At 39.3% G+C, this 17,402-nt stretch overlaps 1 protein-coding gene across 1 annotated transcript in view; it reads left to right on the top strand.

Annotated features, from left to right (window-relative positions):
• LIX1 (limb and CNS expressed 1) overlaps positions 1-16,443 on the top strand; it is a 40,914-nt gene extending 24,471 nt beyond the window's left edge. Inside the window, exons 3-6 of the mRNA XM_048850616.2 lie at positions 2,805-2,945; positions 8,601-8,696; positions 13,308-13,385; positions 15,250-16,443. Coding sequence (XP_048706573.1) covers positions 2,805-2,945; positions 8,601-8,696; positions 13,308-13,385; positions 15,250-15,534 — 600 coding nt within the window. The 3' untranslated portion in view covers positions 15,535-16,443. The remainder of the gene's footprint in view (positions 1-2,804; positions 2,946-8,600; positions 8,697-13,307; positions 13,386-15,249) is intronic.
• The last annotated feature ends 959 nt before the right edge of the window (positions 16,444-17,402 follow it).

The raw sequence follows: 17,402 nt of genomic DNA, 5'->3' as shown, positions 1-17,402 counted from the left end.
CGGAACATGTGGGTGGGCCGTGACGTCAGCCCCACATGGGGGCAGGAAGGTCTCGAGCATGTGGCTCGGGCTGGCCCCACATGGGCCTGGGGGGTGAGGAGCTCAGGCCAAAGGGGGTGAATGGCATGGATCATCCCCAGACAGGGGGGGCAAGTGGCTTGGCCCGGCCCTGCATGGAAGGGGCTTGGGCTGACCCTGCATGGGAGCGGGGAAGTTTGGGTGAGCCCCAGGTAGTGTCCTGTTTTCCCTTTGGGGAAATATGTCACCCGAGTGAGTGAGGAACAGTGTGGGCTGTGACTGGTTGGGCTGAGGTGATAGGGACTGCAGTGAGTGGGCTGGACATGGGAGCTGCGTCCCTCCTCAGCCAACCAGCTACATTGTTTAAGACGTCATATCCAAAGCTGCTATAACTGCTGGTTACTAGCTTTCAATATGCGTAAAGTTATATCACTGTAGACCTCTTCCCTACCCCTATCCACTGCAAGGGAGTATAAAGATGGAGCTCAGTCATGGGACCAATCACCAATAAAAAAGGGTGAATGCTCCCTTAATATTCACTGTTCCGCTATAACTTAAGCCCTGATAATTCAAGACTTCTTTGTAACATTTGAGTCAAACAGCCCATGCTGAAAACTTTTGCCCTCTGAGAAACTAAATTAAAATTTTGCCCTTTTACTCCCCAGCTCAAATGAGTTCTAATCAGTTTCATTCTCGAGAGACTGAAAACATTTAAATTAAAGAAAAAAATGTAGAGGGAAAGTCATATGTCACAGTTTACAATTATAATATATTTTGCTTTTATATCCCCTGTTACATTTAGAAAATGTTAAGGATTGTTCTACTCTTCCAGATTGGTAGATCTCTTGATCTCTAAAGGCTTACCATTTTCTTATAAATGTATGCATCTTCTTTGATCTGCTACTTTGCTGGCCTTACTTAAAAACTAAGTTTCTTTTATCTGTCATTTTCACTGGGTTTCAGCTTCACAAAGATGGTTTACATCTAAATTATTTGGATTGTTTTTTATTATAAAGTTTATTATTAAAAACATACAAGTCTGAGTTTTGTTCTCTGAATTTTAGAAAGCAGAGATACTTACATGCAACCTACAAGAGAATATTTAAAACTAATGAAGGAAAACCATAGAGTAGTAAAATGTGTTGATCTAGACAACTCTAAATGGATATAAAAGGTGCATGGAATTGCTCACAGAAGGGTCAAGTATTTTACATATCATGAGTAGCTGTGGGGTTAGGCTTCTTGAGGCATGTTCAAAATATTAAATTTAGTGAGTAAAAATTAAGCTATAAAAGGGGAATTAAAATGATTTTCCTTTTAGAAAACTCATTCTTTAATCAGATGGGCTAAGAATGGAACGTTTGTAAAAAGAAAGCAAAATGGTTTTCTTTGGCTGTAAACATTAAGTTTAATCACTTAAAAAGATAAGCTTTTGAAACATCACAAGTACTTGTTTTTGGTGAATATACCTGCATTTTCCTTGCTTATAGAGAGGACAGAAAAAATCATCTTCTTCATAGGTGCCCAAGTCTCCCACTGGTAAAAGAGCACATCTGTACCAAGGGGTTCATCCACAGCCAATTAAAGTAAATGGAAAGACTGCCACTGACTTCAGTGGGCTTTGGATCAGGCTTTAAATAACTCAGGATCTGAGGAAAGCTGATGGAAGAATCATTTAAATGTGTGTGTTGCTGTAAATGGGCAATCGCTAAAGAGTAGCTAGTGAGTCATACACAGGGTAAAAAATGAAGGTGTCTAATTCCTGACATTATATCTAAAAATTATCATCTTCTATCCACGTTGCCTGTATGAGATGCACTTCAGCAGAACTCCCAGTATGTGATAAATGAATAAACTGAAGAGGTCCCTTCTGTATTAATTTCTGTTTACAATGTTCTGTTGGTGGGATAGCAAGCACTGTGCTTGAAAGTGCTAATAAGATTTTCTCACACTATGATTAGAATAGAGGAAATTAATATGAGCTTGGATTTTTAAAGGTGTCTAATGAAGGGAAAGTCAATGGAAGCTGGGAGCCTTGCTCTCAGGCTCCTTTGAAAAACTGCATCCATAGAATGTTTGGATAATACTGATTAGCAGAGCTGGTCAAAAAATGGGAAAACAATTTCACCAAGAAATTTAGGGTCTTTTCTCATGTCTTTGTTTAAATTGGCTCTATTTTTCCACGGTAAACATCTGATGAAGTGAGCTGTAGCTCACGAAAGCTCATGCTCAAATAAATTGGTTAGTCTCTAAGGTGCCACAAGTACTCCTTTTCTTTTTGCGAATACAGACTAACACGGCTGTTCCTCTGAAATCTATTTTTCATGAATGTCTCTGTTAATTTTTACCCATGTTTCTATTTTTTTTAAAAGTTTTTATTTTTTATTTACCAGAAACTTGGTTTTCAGTGAAAATAGGGTTTGCAGTCAATGAAAAAATGTATCGACTTCAAAAATTATTTCAATAAAAATTCAGTAAAAATATCACAGAAGTTTGCAAAAATTAGAAATTTTTTATAATGTTGACAATTTAGTAAGTTTAGTAAGTAAGTAAAAAGTTTCATTTTGGAGAAAAGGCAATTTTTCAGTGAAAAATATTTTTGTGTGAAAAGTCAACCAGCTTTACTGATAAAAGCACATTGGCCAATGTTTGTGTAGAAATATAATTTTCATTTGGGCTTTGAAAGGACTTTCTGTTGTATTAATAAAGACAAAAATAGGCCTAAGGTGAACTAGAGTAGTTTTCCTGAGGTCTGTAACTCGCTCTGTATTAATGTGCAATTTCAGTGCTGCTTAAGCAGAGCAGAGGCAAGACGAGATGCTGCAAAAGTGGCTCTGATCAACTCTCTGTTCAATGAATTGCCCTGTCGCAAGATCACAAAGGAATTCATTATGGAAAGTGTTCAAGAAGCTGTTTCCTCAACCAGTGTAAGTACCAAACTATGTTTCTTGAGTTGTTGTCAGCAATGTTGATATAAAATTGTAGCTAATTGAGGAAACTACTTCAATGGAATTAATATTAGATCCTACATAACTCTGTCTTCATTGATAATCTGTTAACTCTTTAGTAAACACTTAAAAATCAGATACAGGCTCTGGAACACAGGGAGTTTAATTTGCTTATGTAATCTGTAGGGGACTCTAGTTCCAGATCCTTAATTTATTTCAATGTATCTCTATTTCAGTGGTTTATTCCTTAACATTATAGTTACTCTGGTAGGGAAATGAGTGAGGGAAGGAACCTTTGACATTAAATACCAAAACTGAATCAACCACAATAGAGGGAAAAGACCCCCGACATCTGCATTGCTGTCCATTGTGCAGGACATCAAGTGAAAATCAACTGTGTGCTGTTAAGTTAAAGTTTGGAATAAAAAACCTAATCTGATAACCAAAGACTAAATGTCTTTCAAGGTGGTTATTATTTAATATTTATTTAATTGTACTGCCCTGGAGGCCCCAGTCTAGATCAGGGCCCAGTTGTGCTAAGCACTCCACAAACACAGAGGGGAGACATGGTTCCTGCCCCAGAGAGTTCATACTCTAAGAGCAAGGAGACAGATATTTAGGTGATATCACTGCAGCTCTGCTGCTGCACATCAATGGAGGTGTGCTGATGTATGGTAACTGAGGATCTGGCCCAAGGTCTGTATTTTCCTTCTTCCCAAGTGTGTGTGTGGGGGGGGGGCGGAGGGGGATGTTATAGTTTCATTTTTAATTATCTAATGTAAAGTATGAAAATTGGGAATATTTTTATGTTGTGCACTGTTTTCAGCTATCATTTTCTACCAGCCAGAGATGGGTGCATTTCAATATTGGGTGAAGTTTAACAAATGTCTAACACATATTATATACATAGCTTATATGAATGATTCATATATATAGCTAAATATAAAATATTATAAGCTGATATAAATAAAACCCATCTATATTTATATAAGGCTGATATAAATGTAAAATTAGTTTATACCTGGAAAATATCCATGGAACAAGTAACGGATGAGCTAAGCTTCAGTATCCCCTCCCACACTATTGAGTTAATGGAAGTTGACTGTTCTCAGCACCTTCAAGGAGTGGGTCCTAATAGTTGTAATGAATACTTTAGATATTTTGAAACAGTGTTTGAGGACCATCTTGCACTGTCCTCTCAATTAATAGAAAGTGTATGGCTAAATTTCCTTCATTGCTTTGAAAAGATCAACCAAATCTGTTTTTTTTCCGTAAATTACCATACGTAAGTAAACATGAGCGGGAAAACATAATTCCTTTGTAAACTTTCCTAAATAGTTTCAAGGAACAATTTCTCTCGAACTCCCATTAACTCTGGCCTATCACTTCTACTTGTCCCCGACTGACATCACTAGGGTCTGGGTTTTTCCAACTATTGTCATGGTAAGGATTGGCCAAACAGACTTTGGAGTTATAATTAAAAAACAAAACAAACAAACAAGACTCAATTTCTAGTTCAGCATTGTGTCTAAAATCAATGTAGGATGTAGCAATTTTTTTTAAATGAAAGTGCAGGCTCACTGATAGGCTTATGTCCTGGATTGACGAAGGGTTCGTTGAATTCTTCCCATCTTTTCAGAAGAAGCTTCTGATAACAAATGTGGAGTGGATTTAAAATAGTTTAGAAACACTGTTAACAGCTTTTAGTGAGGCACATTAGTTTTCCCCTTTTCAGCTGAAAATCTCATTCTCCTTTATGGGATGGACCGGGAAAAGGGAAGAGGAGTTGCTATAATTTAGGTGAACTGATAGAGCAATGTAAGGAGGCCTGGCCTATATCTGGTCTGTGGATGAAAGGAGAGCTTTCTTTCCCAGTATGTTGACTCTCATACACTTTGGAGGAACAAAAATCCATGTCAGTTTGGAAAAATGGGACATGATTTATTTATACATGAAATTTAAAGAGAGGTTCAATTTAAGGTAATTCATCATTTTTTATGGAAATTTTGAAGGTAAAAGGGTATACACTTTGCAGACTTCAGGGTGGATTTCCTCAGGGATATTTAAAAGCCAGCATAAATATTTCAGCTGCAGTGTGTTAATGTTACAGCATTCAAAAGCTATACATTTGCTGACATTTCAGTTAGAGGAACTACCTTGTGTAGGGATCGGTTCAACTCTGCACAGCTGCCACTGAACACCTAGAGCTATGAGAGGGAATTTATCAAAAGTAGTTCACTCAGATGCTCCTTTTTTAGGTTTCCAAAAAGAAAAAAATAAACAAATTCAAATTTATGGGGAATTTATCCACTTCCTTTCCTAGCTACTTCATGCTACTCCAGGGGTCCATTGAAAAAGTATTTGCTTAATTATGACTTGTGTCACTATAGGTCCATCAATATGCCCTCATTATCATAGAGATAGTGTATGGGACTCCAGCTCTGAACAGTCAGCACATAGGTACCAGGGTGATAAGTCTTTCATAAATGCCTGCAGGTAGACTGGACTAATTTAACTCACATTTTTGGTGGATCATCTCAAATAAGTAAACCTTGATGAATGGGCAGCAGTCCTACAGAGCCAGGAAAAGACTGGGGACAGGAGGTAGTTTCATATCAATAGATCACTGAGACAGTGAAGAGCGAGCGGGTAGAGGGCAAGTGGCATCAACATGAAACACTATGTATTTCTGAACTACCACTGACTCTCAGATTAATTCAGAAGTGATTTGGAGAGTTAACTCCTATTTTTTTATTTATTGGAAATTTCCATTCCAATCAAAAGCCAAGCCCCATCTCAAAATTCCAGTAAGTCACTGAGGGCCCTTTGAAGCCAGTCCAAGTAACACATCCATTGCCAAGGGCAGAAAGTGGCCACCCAGCTGCCTGAACAGGAGGGGGAAGCAAAGGGGGACATTTGATGAGGGTGTGGTGGGTTGCACTTTCTTCTTCGAGTGCCCACTGATGTCCAGGAGCAGTGTCGCCATTTTCTTCAGCTCCCAGTGCCCCTGCAGGCTATAAGTCGGCCTCAGTGGGTCTTCTCTGGCTTGGCCTTCTGGCCAGGTCACATAATCCAACCACCTCGTGGGGTACAAAGAACGCAAATAAAAATAATTTCTTGGCCTTCAGGATCAACTGCAGTTAAAATGGAATGGGCTTAATTTCCTTTCTGCAATTAATCCAGCAGGGTTCCTCCCACATGCCTGCCCTTGACTGTGGTGTGTCAGTATGGGCCACTCATGACAATGCCCTTCCTGTGTCACAAACTCCATGAGCTATGTAAGGCTGGCCTGATAGACCTTGTAGTCTTCCAGACATGCTTCCAGGGTGTTGAGATGGGGTGGGGGAAGAGGCCAAGTGATGATGTCACTCTCCCTCTTTTATACTTTCTTCCAGCTGCTAGAAAGATCCTTGCTGTGAGGTGAGGTCAGTCAGCCGCCATTGGTGAAGCAGTCTCCATTGCATACATCTCTTCTCTAAGGAGCTTCTGGGATAATAGATTATTTTCTTGATGAGCCATTAACACCGTCTGGGCCCTCCTTTGTTGCAACTGAAAGGCTGGCTGTGGGCATTCCCAACCTCACAACATCTTTCAGTAGCACGTAGAGCAATACTTCCTAACTTCACAAACAATCCAACAGGCTATTAATGTTCAACAGATCAAGACTTTTAAAATGATACCTCACAAGGCATACTTCATACAAAATATATCCTAATCCTATCACAGTGGTGAATATGGGGGTTATAAGGTGCTATTTTGGAGTACAGAGTGTCACACATAGATACATCTGTTTCTATTGGCCTGAATCTGTAAGAATGGATGGGGGCAGCAGCTGTGATAACAGGTGGTTTGGTTGTGGGGAGTGTGATCAAGCTAGTCACGGGCTAGCCCTGAAGCTGGTTTCCAGTGTGATTAAAAGGATACAATGAATGGTTCCCAAAGATAAAAGACCTGAGATTTTGCTGACAGGTCATGGGCTTATCTGATAGGATGAAATCTTGTGACTCTCACAGGCTCATGTCCCCTCCCCCCTTGTGAATCTTTTGTCCCCTTTACAGGAGGGAGGGAGAAGGACTCAAAGCAAGTTGAGTCCCAGGGGTAGGCTCAGGGGAACCTTCCCTGAGTTATGGGTTATTTGGTAACCCCTGCACTAGAATGCCAGGTATAAAGGAATATGGAGGATGGGTGGGTAATGCCCCTCCCCTGTGCAATAAAAGTTGCAGCCTACCACTTAAAATTCATGTATCCTCACTTTGCCATCATGTCCAGATCAATCAGATGTGCTTCATCTTTTTGGCTGAATATGGGGCATCAGAAGCTACTAAGCACATCCCCTGTGTGATGGATGGGGAAATCTCCACCTGTGGACAGCTCTGACTAATAAATGAGACATGGACCTAAGGTTGGGTGTGGGACTTGTAACCTCATCACATAAAACAAACATGCTACAGAAACAAACACCAGGACCTCTACTGGTGGGCAGCAGACTCAAACAAGAGATCAGCTTCCTGTGAAGAATATTGGAGCATTGGTCAAACACATAAGGAAGCCCACATCCTGAAAAGTCCCATGCTTACGGACAAATCAATAATGAAAAATGGATTTTGGAATATGAGAACAATGTAGGAAACTACTAAAACTGCTCAGATAATTAAATAAATTGATAGATAGCATCTTGATGTCCTTGAAATCAGTGAGTGTAGTTGGACAGGTCTGAACAAAATGCACTTTAAGAAAAATAAATAAGACTATCATCTACTCTGGGAATGTAGATGGTAGGCATAACACGGGAGTAGGAATTCTAAAGTTGAATGAAGCTAAGCAGGCACTGACTGAGTGGGAATCAGTCAATGAATGTTCTGAAATGGTCAAATATATGACCTTCATCTCTTTCGGGGAGATACTGGAAGTCCCAAATTAGCCCTTTCTCCCATCACACACTTATTTTCATGAGTGGCAGGTTTTTTGGTGAGAGGGGGGCCCGAGACTCAGCATCCTACTTCTCAACCCCTCCAGTGTGCTCTCTTTTAATCTGGAGCAGGTCACAGGGCTTCTACCCAAGATCAAGCCTATTTTGTGTAGGAATGGCTCCCAGGCATGTCACTAGAAGTATGATTGGAACTACAAAAGGGCGTGGGGTCTGTGGGTGAGCACAGCTCAGCACATCAAACAAACACCTAAGCTTCTGGATGCTAATACAAACACAAGCCTTTAGAGGTTCAATCATCTCTAGTTAGTCTTTTTTCCCCCCTGTATCCCCACTCCAAGTAATGATATGATAGTTGGAGTCCTCATTCAGCATCACTCCAGGAAGACTAGCAAATCTCCTAAGGATGCACAAGGTTTCCTGTTAGGAAGATCAATATTTAACTAGAAATAAACTAGAAATAAACTGTCACAGCACTTTCAGAATTCCCACATGGTGCTGGAAAGGGTTGGCATCACAAAGGATCATGTCAATGTAACTGTGATTCACTGATCTGCACTTCCAAATAGTTTATCAGGAAAGGGAAGGAGGGGCATGACAGATGGTTCAAGTTTTCAGCACTGGAATTTTTTTCATAAATTATTAAAACTTAGAATATGTATAACCAAACATCCCAGTACTAATCTCTTTCTTGTTTCCTTCCCAAGGGTACTTTAAGTGATGCGGATGACCCAAGCACAAGCATCGGGGCCTATCATTATATGTTGGAGTCAAACATGGGGAAAACTATGTTAGAATTTCAGGTACAAGAATATAAAATTGTGCTTCCTAATTTATTCACTTTTGAATAGTTAAGTCTGAAGACAGTGTGTTGGGTAGGCTGGCTGATGTCAAGAGGGAACTGTCAGACCCTTTGTCCACCTGGCCCGTTGCCTTGTTCTCTGCTTTCTCTGTTTTGGAACAGCATCTCTTCAGGCTTGGTTATTTGTTTTTCTTCATGGAAATGCTGTATGTCTTTACTTCATCCAGCTCATGGTACCTAAAAAAGGAAGGTGTTATGTCTTCTGTAAAGAAGCATAGAGCAGCTGAACCTGAAAAAGAGCTTTGATCAGAAAGAATTATGGTTGCTGTAGAATGAAGTGGACGTAGTAAAGTACGAATCTCTCCAAGCAGGAAACAGCTGTATAGACCACCTCAAAGAGCTTTTTAGGCTGGGATGCGGCCTGCTTCTCATGAATCCAAGATCTGTGATATCCAGTTGTTACCAAGGTACATCACACCCTATTAAAGATCATCAGGCCATCAGGTTGGATTGATAAATATCTTAAACATAAAAGGCCCACTTCTTCCTCTTGACATTAGTACTTGGTGGTAGACTCACATGACTTGACACATGTTAAAATAGGCTTCACAAAATACCACTACATATGGAACATGCAATAATCATGCACTAACTAACAGGACTTCACCACTTAACAGGTTTATCCAGCATTAAACTTAATATTTGATTGTTGTTTGAATATATGTTGGGAAAATACTTTTTTAAAAGCTCAACTCATTTGTAAGTCTTTGTGTGTCAAATAAAAGTAGTTGCATTTCAGATGAGGGCTCAGGACTGCATGGCTACAATGTGGAAAGTTAAATTAATATCACACTTCTAATTTGAGTGACTAAAAGCCATAAAACAAATACCAATTATCATACAATGGCAACATCATGTGATCATGGCTATTCTAGAAGTGGCCCACCGCTCTTCTTCCCTGCTCCTCGGCTGCCAACCTCCTTCCATCCAGATCTTTGGTGTGTGCATCTTCTGATTTCCCTGTTCATATCCTCCATAGTGCTATATTCATATTCAGCACTTGATAAATGCTGACCGAAATTATCCAGCTGAATTTTTTTTAAAAATGACTTTGTTCTAGTCCCTAATTAAAAGTGGCAGTTGTCTTAATCTGCATTATTGGAGAATATGCCATGGGAACTAACCAAAAATCTGATAGGCCTCTGCAATAATCAGCCTTTCAATTAACAGTAATGTTCTCTATTTGCACATATGCGCTCTTATACTGATTAGCTATATCCTAAAGACAATGCAAGTGTTCTACTGCTTTATCACTTACAGGGAAGTCTGAAGTCCAGCACTGCACATTAAATTTGATTTTACCATGAATAGCTAAATGTGTAAAGTAATGTATACAGGGAAGAATATTCCTGTTTTAATGCCTGGTAATTGGGGGGAATGGTGATTATGTCTTGTACTTTGTCAGCTAATCTTTTCAAGGTTATAATTCAGTCAGAGAGATGTTGCCCCTGATTCGTGCCTGTGAGCATTTAATATATTGTAGAACTAATACAATCTCCAGGTAGGTGTGTTTGTTTATATCATTCTAAATAGCCAAGACATATTTAAAAACCTCATCCCAGTTTAGAGAACTCTATGAAAGAAACATGTTTATGGGATGAGGTTTTTAAATATGACCCACCTATTTTTCAAATTCTCATTGAATGAGGTATTTGCTTCTGAAGAAAAATAGACTAAGGTGTGCATGTGAATCACAAAGTGACTATAATTTAGGTTTGGGATTTTTTTTTTAAAATGACAATGTTTATGAATTGAGACTAGCTCAAGCACTCCTCCTGTGAACATTCAGATTTGTCTAACAGAGGCAAGCAAATACATACACAATGTAAAGATCAGAATCAAATTAGTGGACAGAGGAAATGGCTATGCAAATGAGGTGGCACAATCTCACTATTACTGAGAGATGTGAATTTTGAACTAGATTATTTTGAGCAGCCCAAGCAGGTTGGCTGAGCTGTACTCTGCTGCTAGTAAACTTCAGATTTGGGTTGATGGATGAGCGAAGGATACCAATTCAAATTTAAAAAAAATCAAGAGAAATGGAATGATTTAGTGCATGTATTAAGATCAACAAGTGAGAAGAGAGGGTTCAGATGAGATGAACTGACTTTTCAAAGATATTGACAGTCCTTTTGCAATAACAATGTGAATATCTACAGGGATTCAGAATCTGTAAAGGCTCAGTTCTTCTGAATTCCCATTTGTATTTTCTCCCTCTCTTTTAGTACTTATAGAAGGTTATCAACAATTCTTTAAATAAAAATCTTAATATTTGCTTTTTAACAACAAACGTGTAATAATATCACATAACAGATTATTGTAAAGTATCATTATAAATACCTACAGCTTTCACAAATTTCTCTTCAGTTATGCATGTGAGAAAACATGCAGTGCTTTTAGCTAACACTTCTGTTTACAAATGTCCCTTTTTCCTTAAAACTATCTCTCTCTTTGCAAGGCTTTTAAAAACCTCCCTTTTTGCATTTTAGCTTTTCTCATACTTTTAGTTGCAGTTCTCTCTCATTTCCAAGGAGTTGGTGCTATTTACCGGCCTCTGGTTTACAGTTTGAGGCCACATACTACATCCTCTCTAGCAAAGGAGGGTTTTGGGTCTAGTACTAGAGGCGTGGTTAGGCCCTTTTCAAATTATTCATGTGAGAAAAAATATTGGGGTGTTTTTGGTTAACATTTAAATTTTAACATGTCTTTTTTAAAGATCCTTGATTTCCCTTTTAACAGGTCTCGTCACAAATTTTTAAACCTCACTCTCTCTTCCTTTTATATTTTGCCCTTTTTCTTGCATTTAGCTGTGTTTCTTCATTATTTTTTTTAAGGGGTGGGGATACTCATTAGGTCCTGGTTTAGGGGTCCTGCCCTGTCCATCAAATCCTTTGGTTTTCCTCACTAGGTAAGGTGGGCCTTCCCATGAGGGGTCAGGAGTTGGATAGGATTAGAACATATCCTTGAAGGGCAAAGGTTTAGGTCATAACATTTCTGGTACATAGTCATTTCCAGTACATCATTTCCTGTGACATAGAGGTAAAGCTGGACTCCCAGTTAAGGCAGGATTTTCAGTGACATCTTTATCTCATCCATCAATCTAAATCTAATGTTTACTATGGGCAGGGCACTAGTGTGTGCACTCAAAGCCAATAAAAAGTGCTGTGTCTTCTCTCATGATAAACACGTCTGAGTGTTTGCTAAATATGTTCCAGGCACCAGTACAGATAGATCTTGCAGAAGTCCCTTGCATGCACCCTGGAGCTAACTCTCTCTGAGGCCTTTAGTGGATCATTTAACATGCCTGCTAACTTTCTCCATCTGTAAAACTGAGGTAATAAAATTAGTAGTAAAACGTGCGCTCTAATGCACAAATCTAAAAGAAATAGCTGACCTTATGTTTTTGGGAAAAGTTTACAAAACAAAGTTTTTTAAATTAATGAATCTAATTAACAGCTTTGTAAAAGAAACCGTATTTAGAAGTAAAATTCTCTGCACTTTGCATGGAATGTGGAAGCTAAGAGAGGCTATTTTTCTCATTAGTACTCCAAATGTAGTAAATACTGAGACAATGACTCAAATTGAGTGCAAATGTACACAGTGTAGCTTTTGCCCTGATAAAGCATGTAAGCCAAGCTGCAATTTTAAATCCATTTATTTTTACTGGTGCAATATCTATTCTTGTTTCACTATAAAAAATTGGTAATTTACAAAGTTTCCATTTCATTTTACCCGAATAATCAGTGATAATTTGATTGGGGAAGGCATCTGTTTAAAAACTGGTGTCCCTCAACAGAAGTTTATTAGAGACCATTATTAGATTTGGACGTGATGATCTACTTTTGCCTATACCAGAAAATGTATCATTGCTAGTTATGTAGCTATTTATATGTGAAGGTAACCCTGTTGAATTCAAAGAACTTTCAGATTACTGATATGTGTCTTATAGTGCTGATACAATACTGCTTCAGTTTGGTGTAAGGGAAGGGGTTAGGTTAATTTCACATGCTGAACAAAATTTGGTTTTATGTGGTGCCTGCATACTAGAAGTATCTCAGTGCAAAGAAAATAATTAAATTTGTTGCCATGCAGTCACTATCTAGAAAAACAAAGATATTCTACTGTGCTTTCAACAATAGTTCACACATGCTGTCGATTTTAAGGGGCTGGTACTTCAAGATACTGGGTGCTTCTTGTGGGGCGCTGAGTGCCCTCAAACCTGTGACTAAAGGCGAGGGTTGCTGAGGCCACAACTCCTAACAAAGATGCTCAACACATGGCAGAATCAAGCCTAAAACCTATACTTTGAGAGTGGGAATATTGTCCAGCACACAGGGGTTATTGCCTGTTTTCTTTGAAAAGGGCCATGGAATGTCTAGCTTCCAGCTGCATGTCCATATGCCTTTCATTAATGCCTTACACCCTTTAATGTGATTAGGGTCAATTTTGTTTCTTTAAAATAGTGTAGATTTAGTGTCATACTTGTCTTAAAAGAGCAAAAGTGCCACTTTTGAAGATTTCCATCAGTATTCAATGTGCTTTCATTCTGCAGGAGCTGATGATCGTCTTTCAGCTGCTGCATTGGAATGGAAGCCTTAAAGCCCTACGTGAAACAAAGTGCTCCCGTCAGGTAAGATATTACAATTAGCTCCCACTTTATGACTGGTTTATATAACCAGGAACCGAGATCAAGGGATTCAGAGAATCAAAAACAAATTTGTGCAGAGGTGACAGTTGGAAGAAATTGCTTTTCTAAATCATCTCTTGTGATGACCAAGCAACAGTCTATTTTGATATAACTAAGGTAAAAGAAAACAAAGCTAGGCATAACTATTAGCCTCCTTTGTTTTAATTCTTCTTCTTCTTCTTCAATTATTTAAAGTTTGTGCTTACCCTTCCCATTTTAAGTCCAAAAGTATAATTTATATGGATGCTCCATTTACATTTGGTCCCCAAGTACATACTGTAACATCTATAAATAAAAATATTTTCATGGCTTTTAATTTTTTTATTAAAAATGTTTTTTAACAAAACACTTTCTCCTGCAGTGCCTGAAATCCAAACCCTGCAGCACCAAGAAAGTGAAACTGACTCTAAACAAAACTGGCCCTTGAAAAGTAAAGTTCTTGAACAGAGTTCTGCTCCTGGCATTTATCTGTTGCCATTCGTTGTCTAGTTACCAATTGACAAAGATGGAAAATAAATAAGCAGGAAAATTTACTGAAATAAACTATAGGCTAAACTTCTTATTCTCATCTTATGTTTTTGTGAAAATACATGGAAGTATATCAGGTTGAATGCTTACATCTTAAAGATAATGCATGCACCCTATAGAGTATGTTGTCCAAAGGGGAAAAAAAATCACTTTCAGGCATCTGTTAAAAAAGTTGCTTTTCAAAAGCATACTTGCAAATATTAACTGGGCTATGAAGAACCTTAAAAGTGTTGGTACACAAATATACTTTCTTCTTACCAACATTCCTTCCAGACTCACAGATGACTGAGGGCAGGTCTACACTACGGGGCTAAGTCTACCTAAGTGACGCAACTCTAGCTACATTATTCACGTTATTCACCTTAGGTCGACTTATTCCAGTGTCTGCACTGCGCTGGGTCAACAGGTCTCCCATTGAGTTACCTTATGCTTCTCGTTCCAGTGGAGTCGATGGGAGATCAATCGGAGATCAATTTAGCGGGTCTTCACAACGCTGCGCGTTGATCCCCCAGATAGTGAAGACAAGCCCCGAGGTGTTCTAATTTCCTCTTCTAAAAATATTATGCTTATTCAATGTTATGCACGGTTAAACAGTTGCTGTGTGTCATCCTACATGGGGCTGGATTTCAGTGGTGGTTGATGCGATCTTGGTGCAGAGTCTGTATATCTGTTTCAGACCCTGTTCTGAAAAGAGCATTCACAAGAACAGAGCCTTCTCTGTTTGTAGGTCATTACACACATAGGCACCAATCCTACCAATATTTATTTATGTGTTTAGCTTTTCACATACACACTCACTCTCTCTCGCTCCCCCACCTCCCCCACACACACTCAACCTGGGAGGGTGTGGGGGAGGCAGTAAGAAGTAAGTGCCCATAGCATACACATAAATCTTTGCAGGATTGAGACCTGTAAGAGTCTTCATAGTGAATGATGTAATATAATGTAAAATGGTATATTGGTCGCACAAGAATTCCTTCAAAATCTGAATGGCATGTTAACAATATAAGGATTGTTTTAAAAAATTCACGAGTATATTAAATGTTCTAATTTAAAATTAAGATTAGGGTGTTACATTTTTCATCATTAGATTTATGATCACATTAGCTTCTTTTAGCTAGTTGTGTTTGAAAGATACAAATTTGCTGATATACTCTGGAATATCATATTGGCTAAAATTTCAGAACAGAAGCTAGGAAGTTCTGCTAGAACCTGTTTGACTAAAAGGAGAATCGCTTTGTTAATAACTTATTTCTGTTGCAAATTTCTTGGGTAATAGGAAGTAATTTCCTATTATTCCCAGTATTCCTTAGATGAAAGGATGAGAAGTCATATGGCCCTGGACTGGATTATGAAGGAGCAAGAATCTCCAGGAATTATTTCCCAAGAGCTACAAGTGGCCTTGAGAGAGCTGGAGGAAGCCAGGAAAGCTGGACAAGAATTGCGGTTTCACAAAGAAAAGAAGGAAATACTGAGTTTAGCACTAAGCCAGATCTACAGCGACCAAGTAACCTCATCCTCAAATGATGATCAAATGGACCTGGCCTTAAGTGGCTGTCACTAGCACAGCCCTGCTGCCCTGAAGTAGGATTATAACACTGAACTCCAACATACAGCCATTTGCCATTTTGTATATTCACTCGAGGAGTTGAAGTAGTCACATTTTTGAAAGAAAATATTTTTCAGCTTCAGCTCAGCACAAAAACACAATCCTCTGGTCTATTAAGTGATAGCTTTAATATACCATTCATATAACCTGAATGGAAAATTGCTGCAGAAAACTTTAGTGCATATTAGTGATGGACTGTGTTGATCAGTACAAAGTCTTCCTCACCAAGAGAGCTTAGTACAGAGATGAGGAAAATATTTGGTCACAGGGTTCATACAGACCTAATTAAAAAAAAAAAGCTAGAGATCACTAGTACCAGGTGATGTGAAGGACTATAGTTTATGCATAGGGGCCTATTACGCCCACAGATTTTCTTCTACACTGTTCTGGTTTCCTATTGACAATGCAAGCAAATAGTATGGATGAAGTCCATGTAGTTTATTTTCTCACTGTTACTGTAGCAAGATTCTTCCAACAGCATAAACTGTAAAAAAAAATTTAAAAACAGCTTTTCTGCAAAAGCCTCACTGCATTTACAACTGCAAACCAGTACAGGACTTTTGACCTTTTATGTCTAAACCCAAGCCAGTTTGGGTACCAGAGCAGTGAAGCCATGGCAACACAGACTTCAGCTCATGCTACCTGAGTAGGGTTCTGGATGGGCTTGTACAGCCTGTGCTGAAGCCCACGCTGTTGCAGCTTCAATGCTCTGGTACCGGAACTAGCTAGATTAAAGCTAGCCGAGATACATCTCTCTGTGCTGCAATCATACCCTGGGATTGCAGTGGAGCTAGACTTCGGGGTCTTACATTTTACACTTTTATTATTGCAAAAATGCAAGCAAATAAAAGCCAACTAAAATTAGAGTGGATTGACTTATTCACACTACATTTTACATAGTATAAGTAACTGATTGTCAGGTGTTAGCATATTATAAATATCCATAGCTTATTTTGTAATAAGGGTGGTGGGGGGGGGGATTGAGATCTGCACCTAACATTTAATCACCAAGGGCCACATTGGGAAATAGAAATTTTATGGCAGGCCATGAATGCTCACAAAATTGGGGTTGGGGGTGTGGGCTCTGGGTATGAGAGGCTTGGGGTGCAGGTGGGTGCTCTGGGCTGGGATTGAGGGGTTTGGAGAGTGGGAGGGGGATCAGGGCTGGGGTGTTGGGAGAGGTTCAGGGGGTGCAGGCTCTGAGCAGCGCTTACCTCAAGTGGTTCCCGGAAGCAGTGGCATGTCCGTTCTCTGGCTCCTATACAGAGGTGCTGCCAGGCAGTTCTGCACGCTGCCCCGTCCGCAGGCACTGCCCCTGCAGCTCTCATTAGAGCATGTAGGAGCCAGAGCAGGGCTATGCTGTGGCTTCCGGGAGCCACATGGTGTGGGCCCAGCTGGAGAGCTACAGCAGGACCGAGCTGTGTGGTGTGGCTTGTGGACCGTAGTTTCCCCGCCCTGACCAAGAACCTGATTCTATAGTTCTTTCTCAAATAAAATCATCTGACTGGAAGTTCTTTTTCAATTAATTGAATTGACTTAAATTAGCACTTTTCTTGTGTAAGTAGGGCAGGTCCAATCTAGTACTCACAGTGTTATGAAAATATGGCCATTAATACTTTTAAATGTCATGTATTTCAAAGTAGAGAAATGAATACTTTGAAACAAAACTGCCTCATTCTTTTACCATCCAAAGTAAAGTTAGGGTCCAGGAAAGTAGCCACCTGTGAAGCAAAAGAGGAAACCAGGAATGGTGCAACAAGAATGATAGAACTGCTGCTGGAAAACCATTCACCTTACTAGTGGTGATGGAAGCATAGCAAAGC

This window comes from Caretta caretta, chromosome 5 (genome assembly GCF_965140235.1).
Source record: "Caretta caretta isolate rCarCar2 chromosome 5, rCarCar1.hap1, whole genome shotgun sequence".
Lineage (NCBI taxonomy): Eukaryota > Metazoa > Chordata > Testudines > Cheloniidae > Caretta > Caretta caretta.
This window is presented reverse-complemented; position numbering and strand designations above follow the sequence as displayed.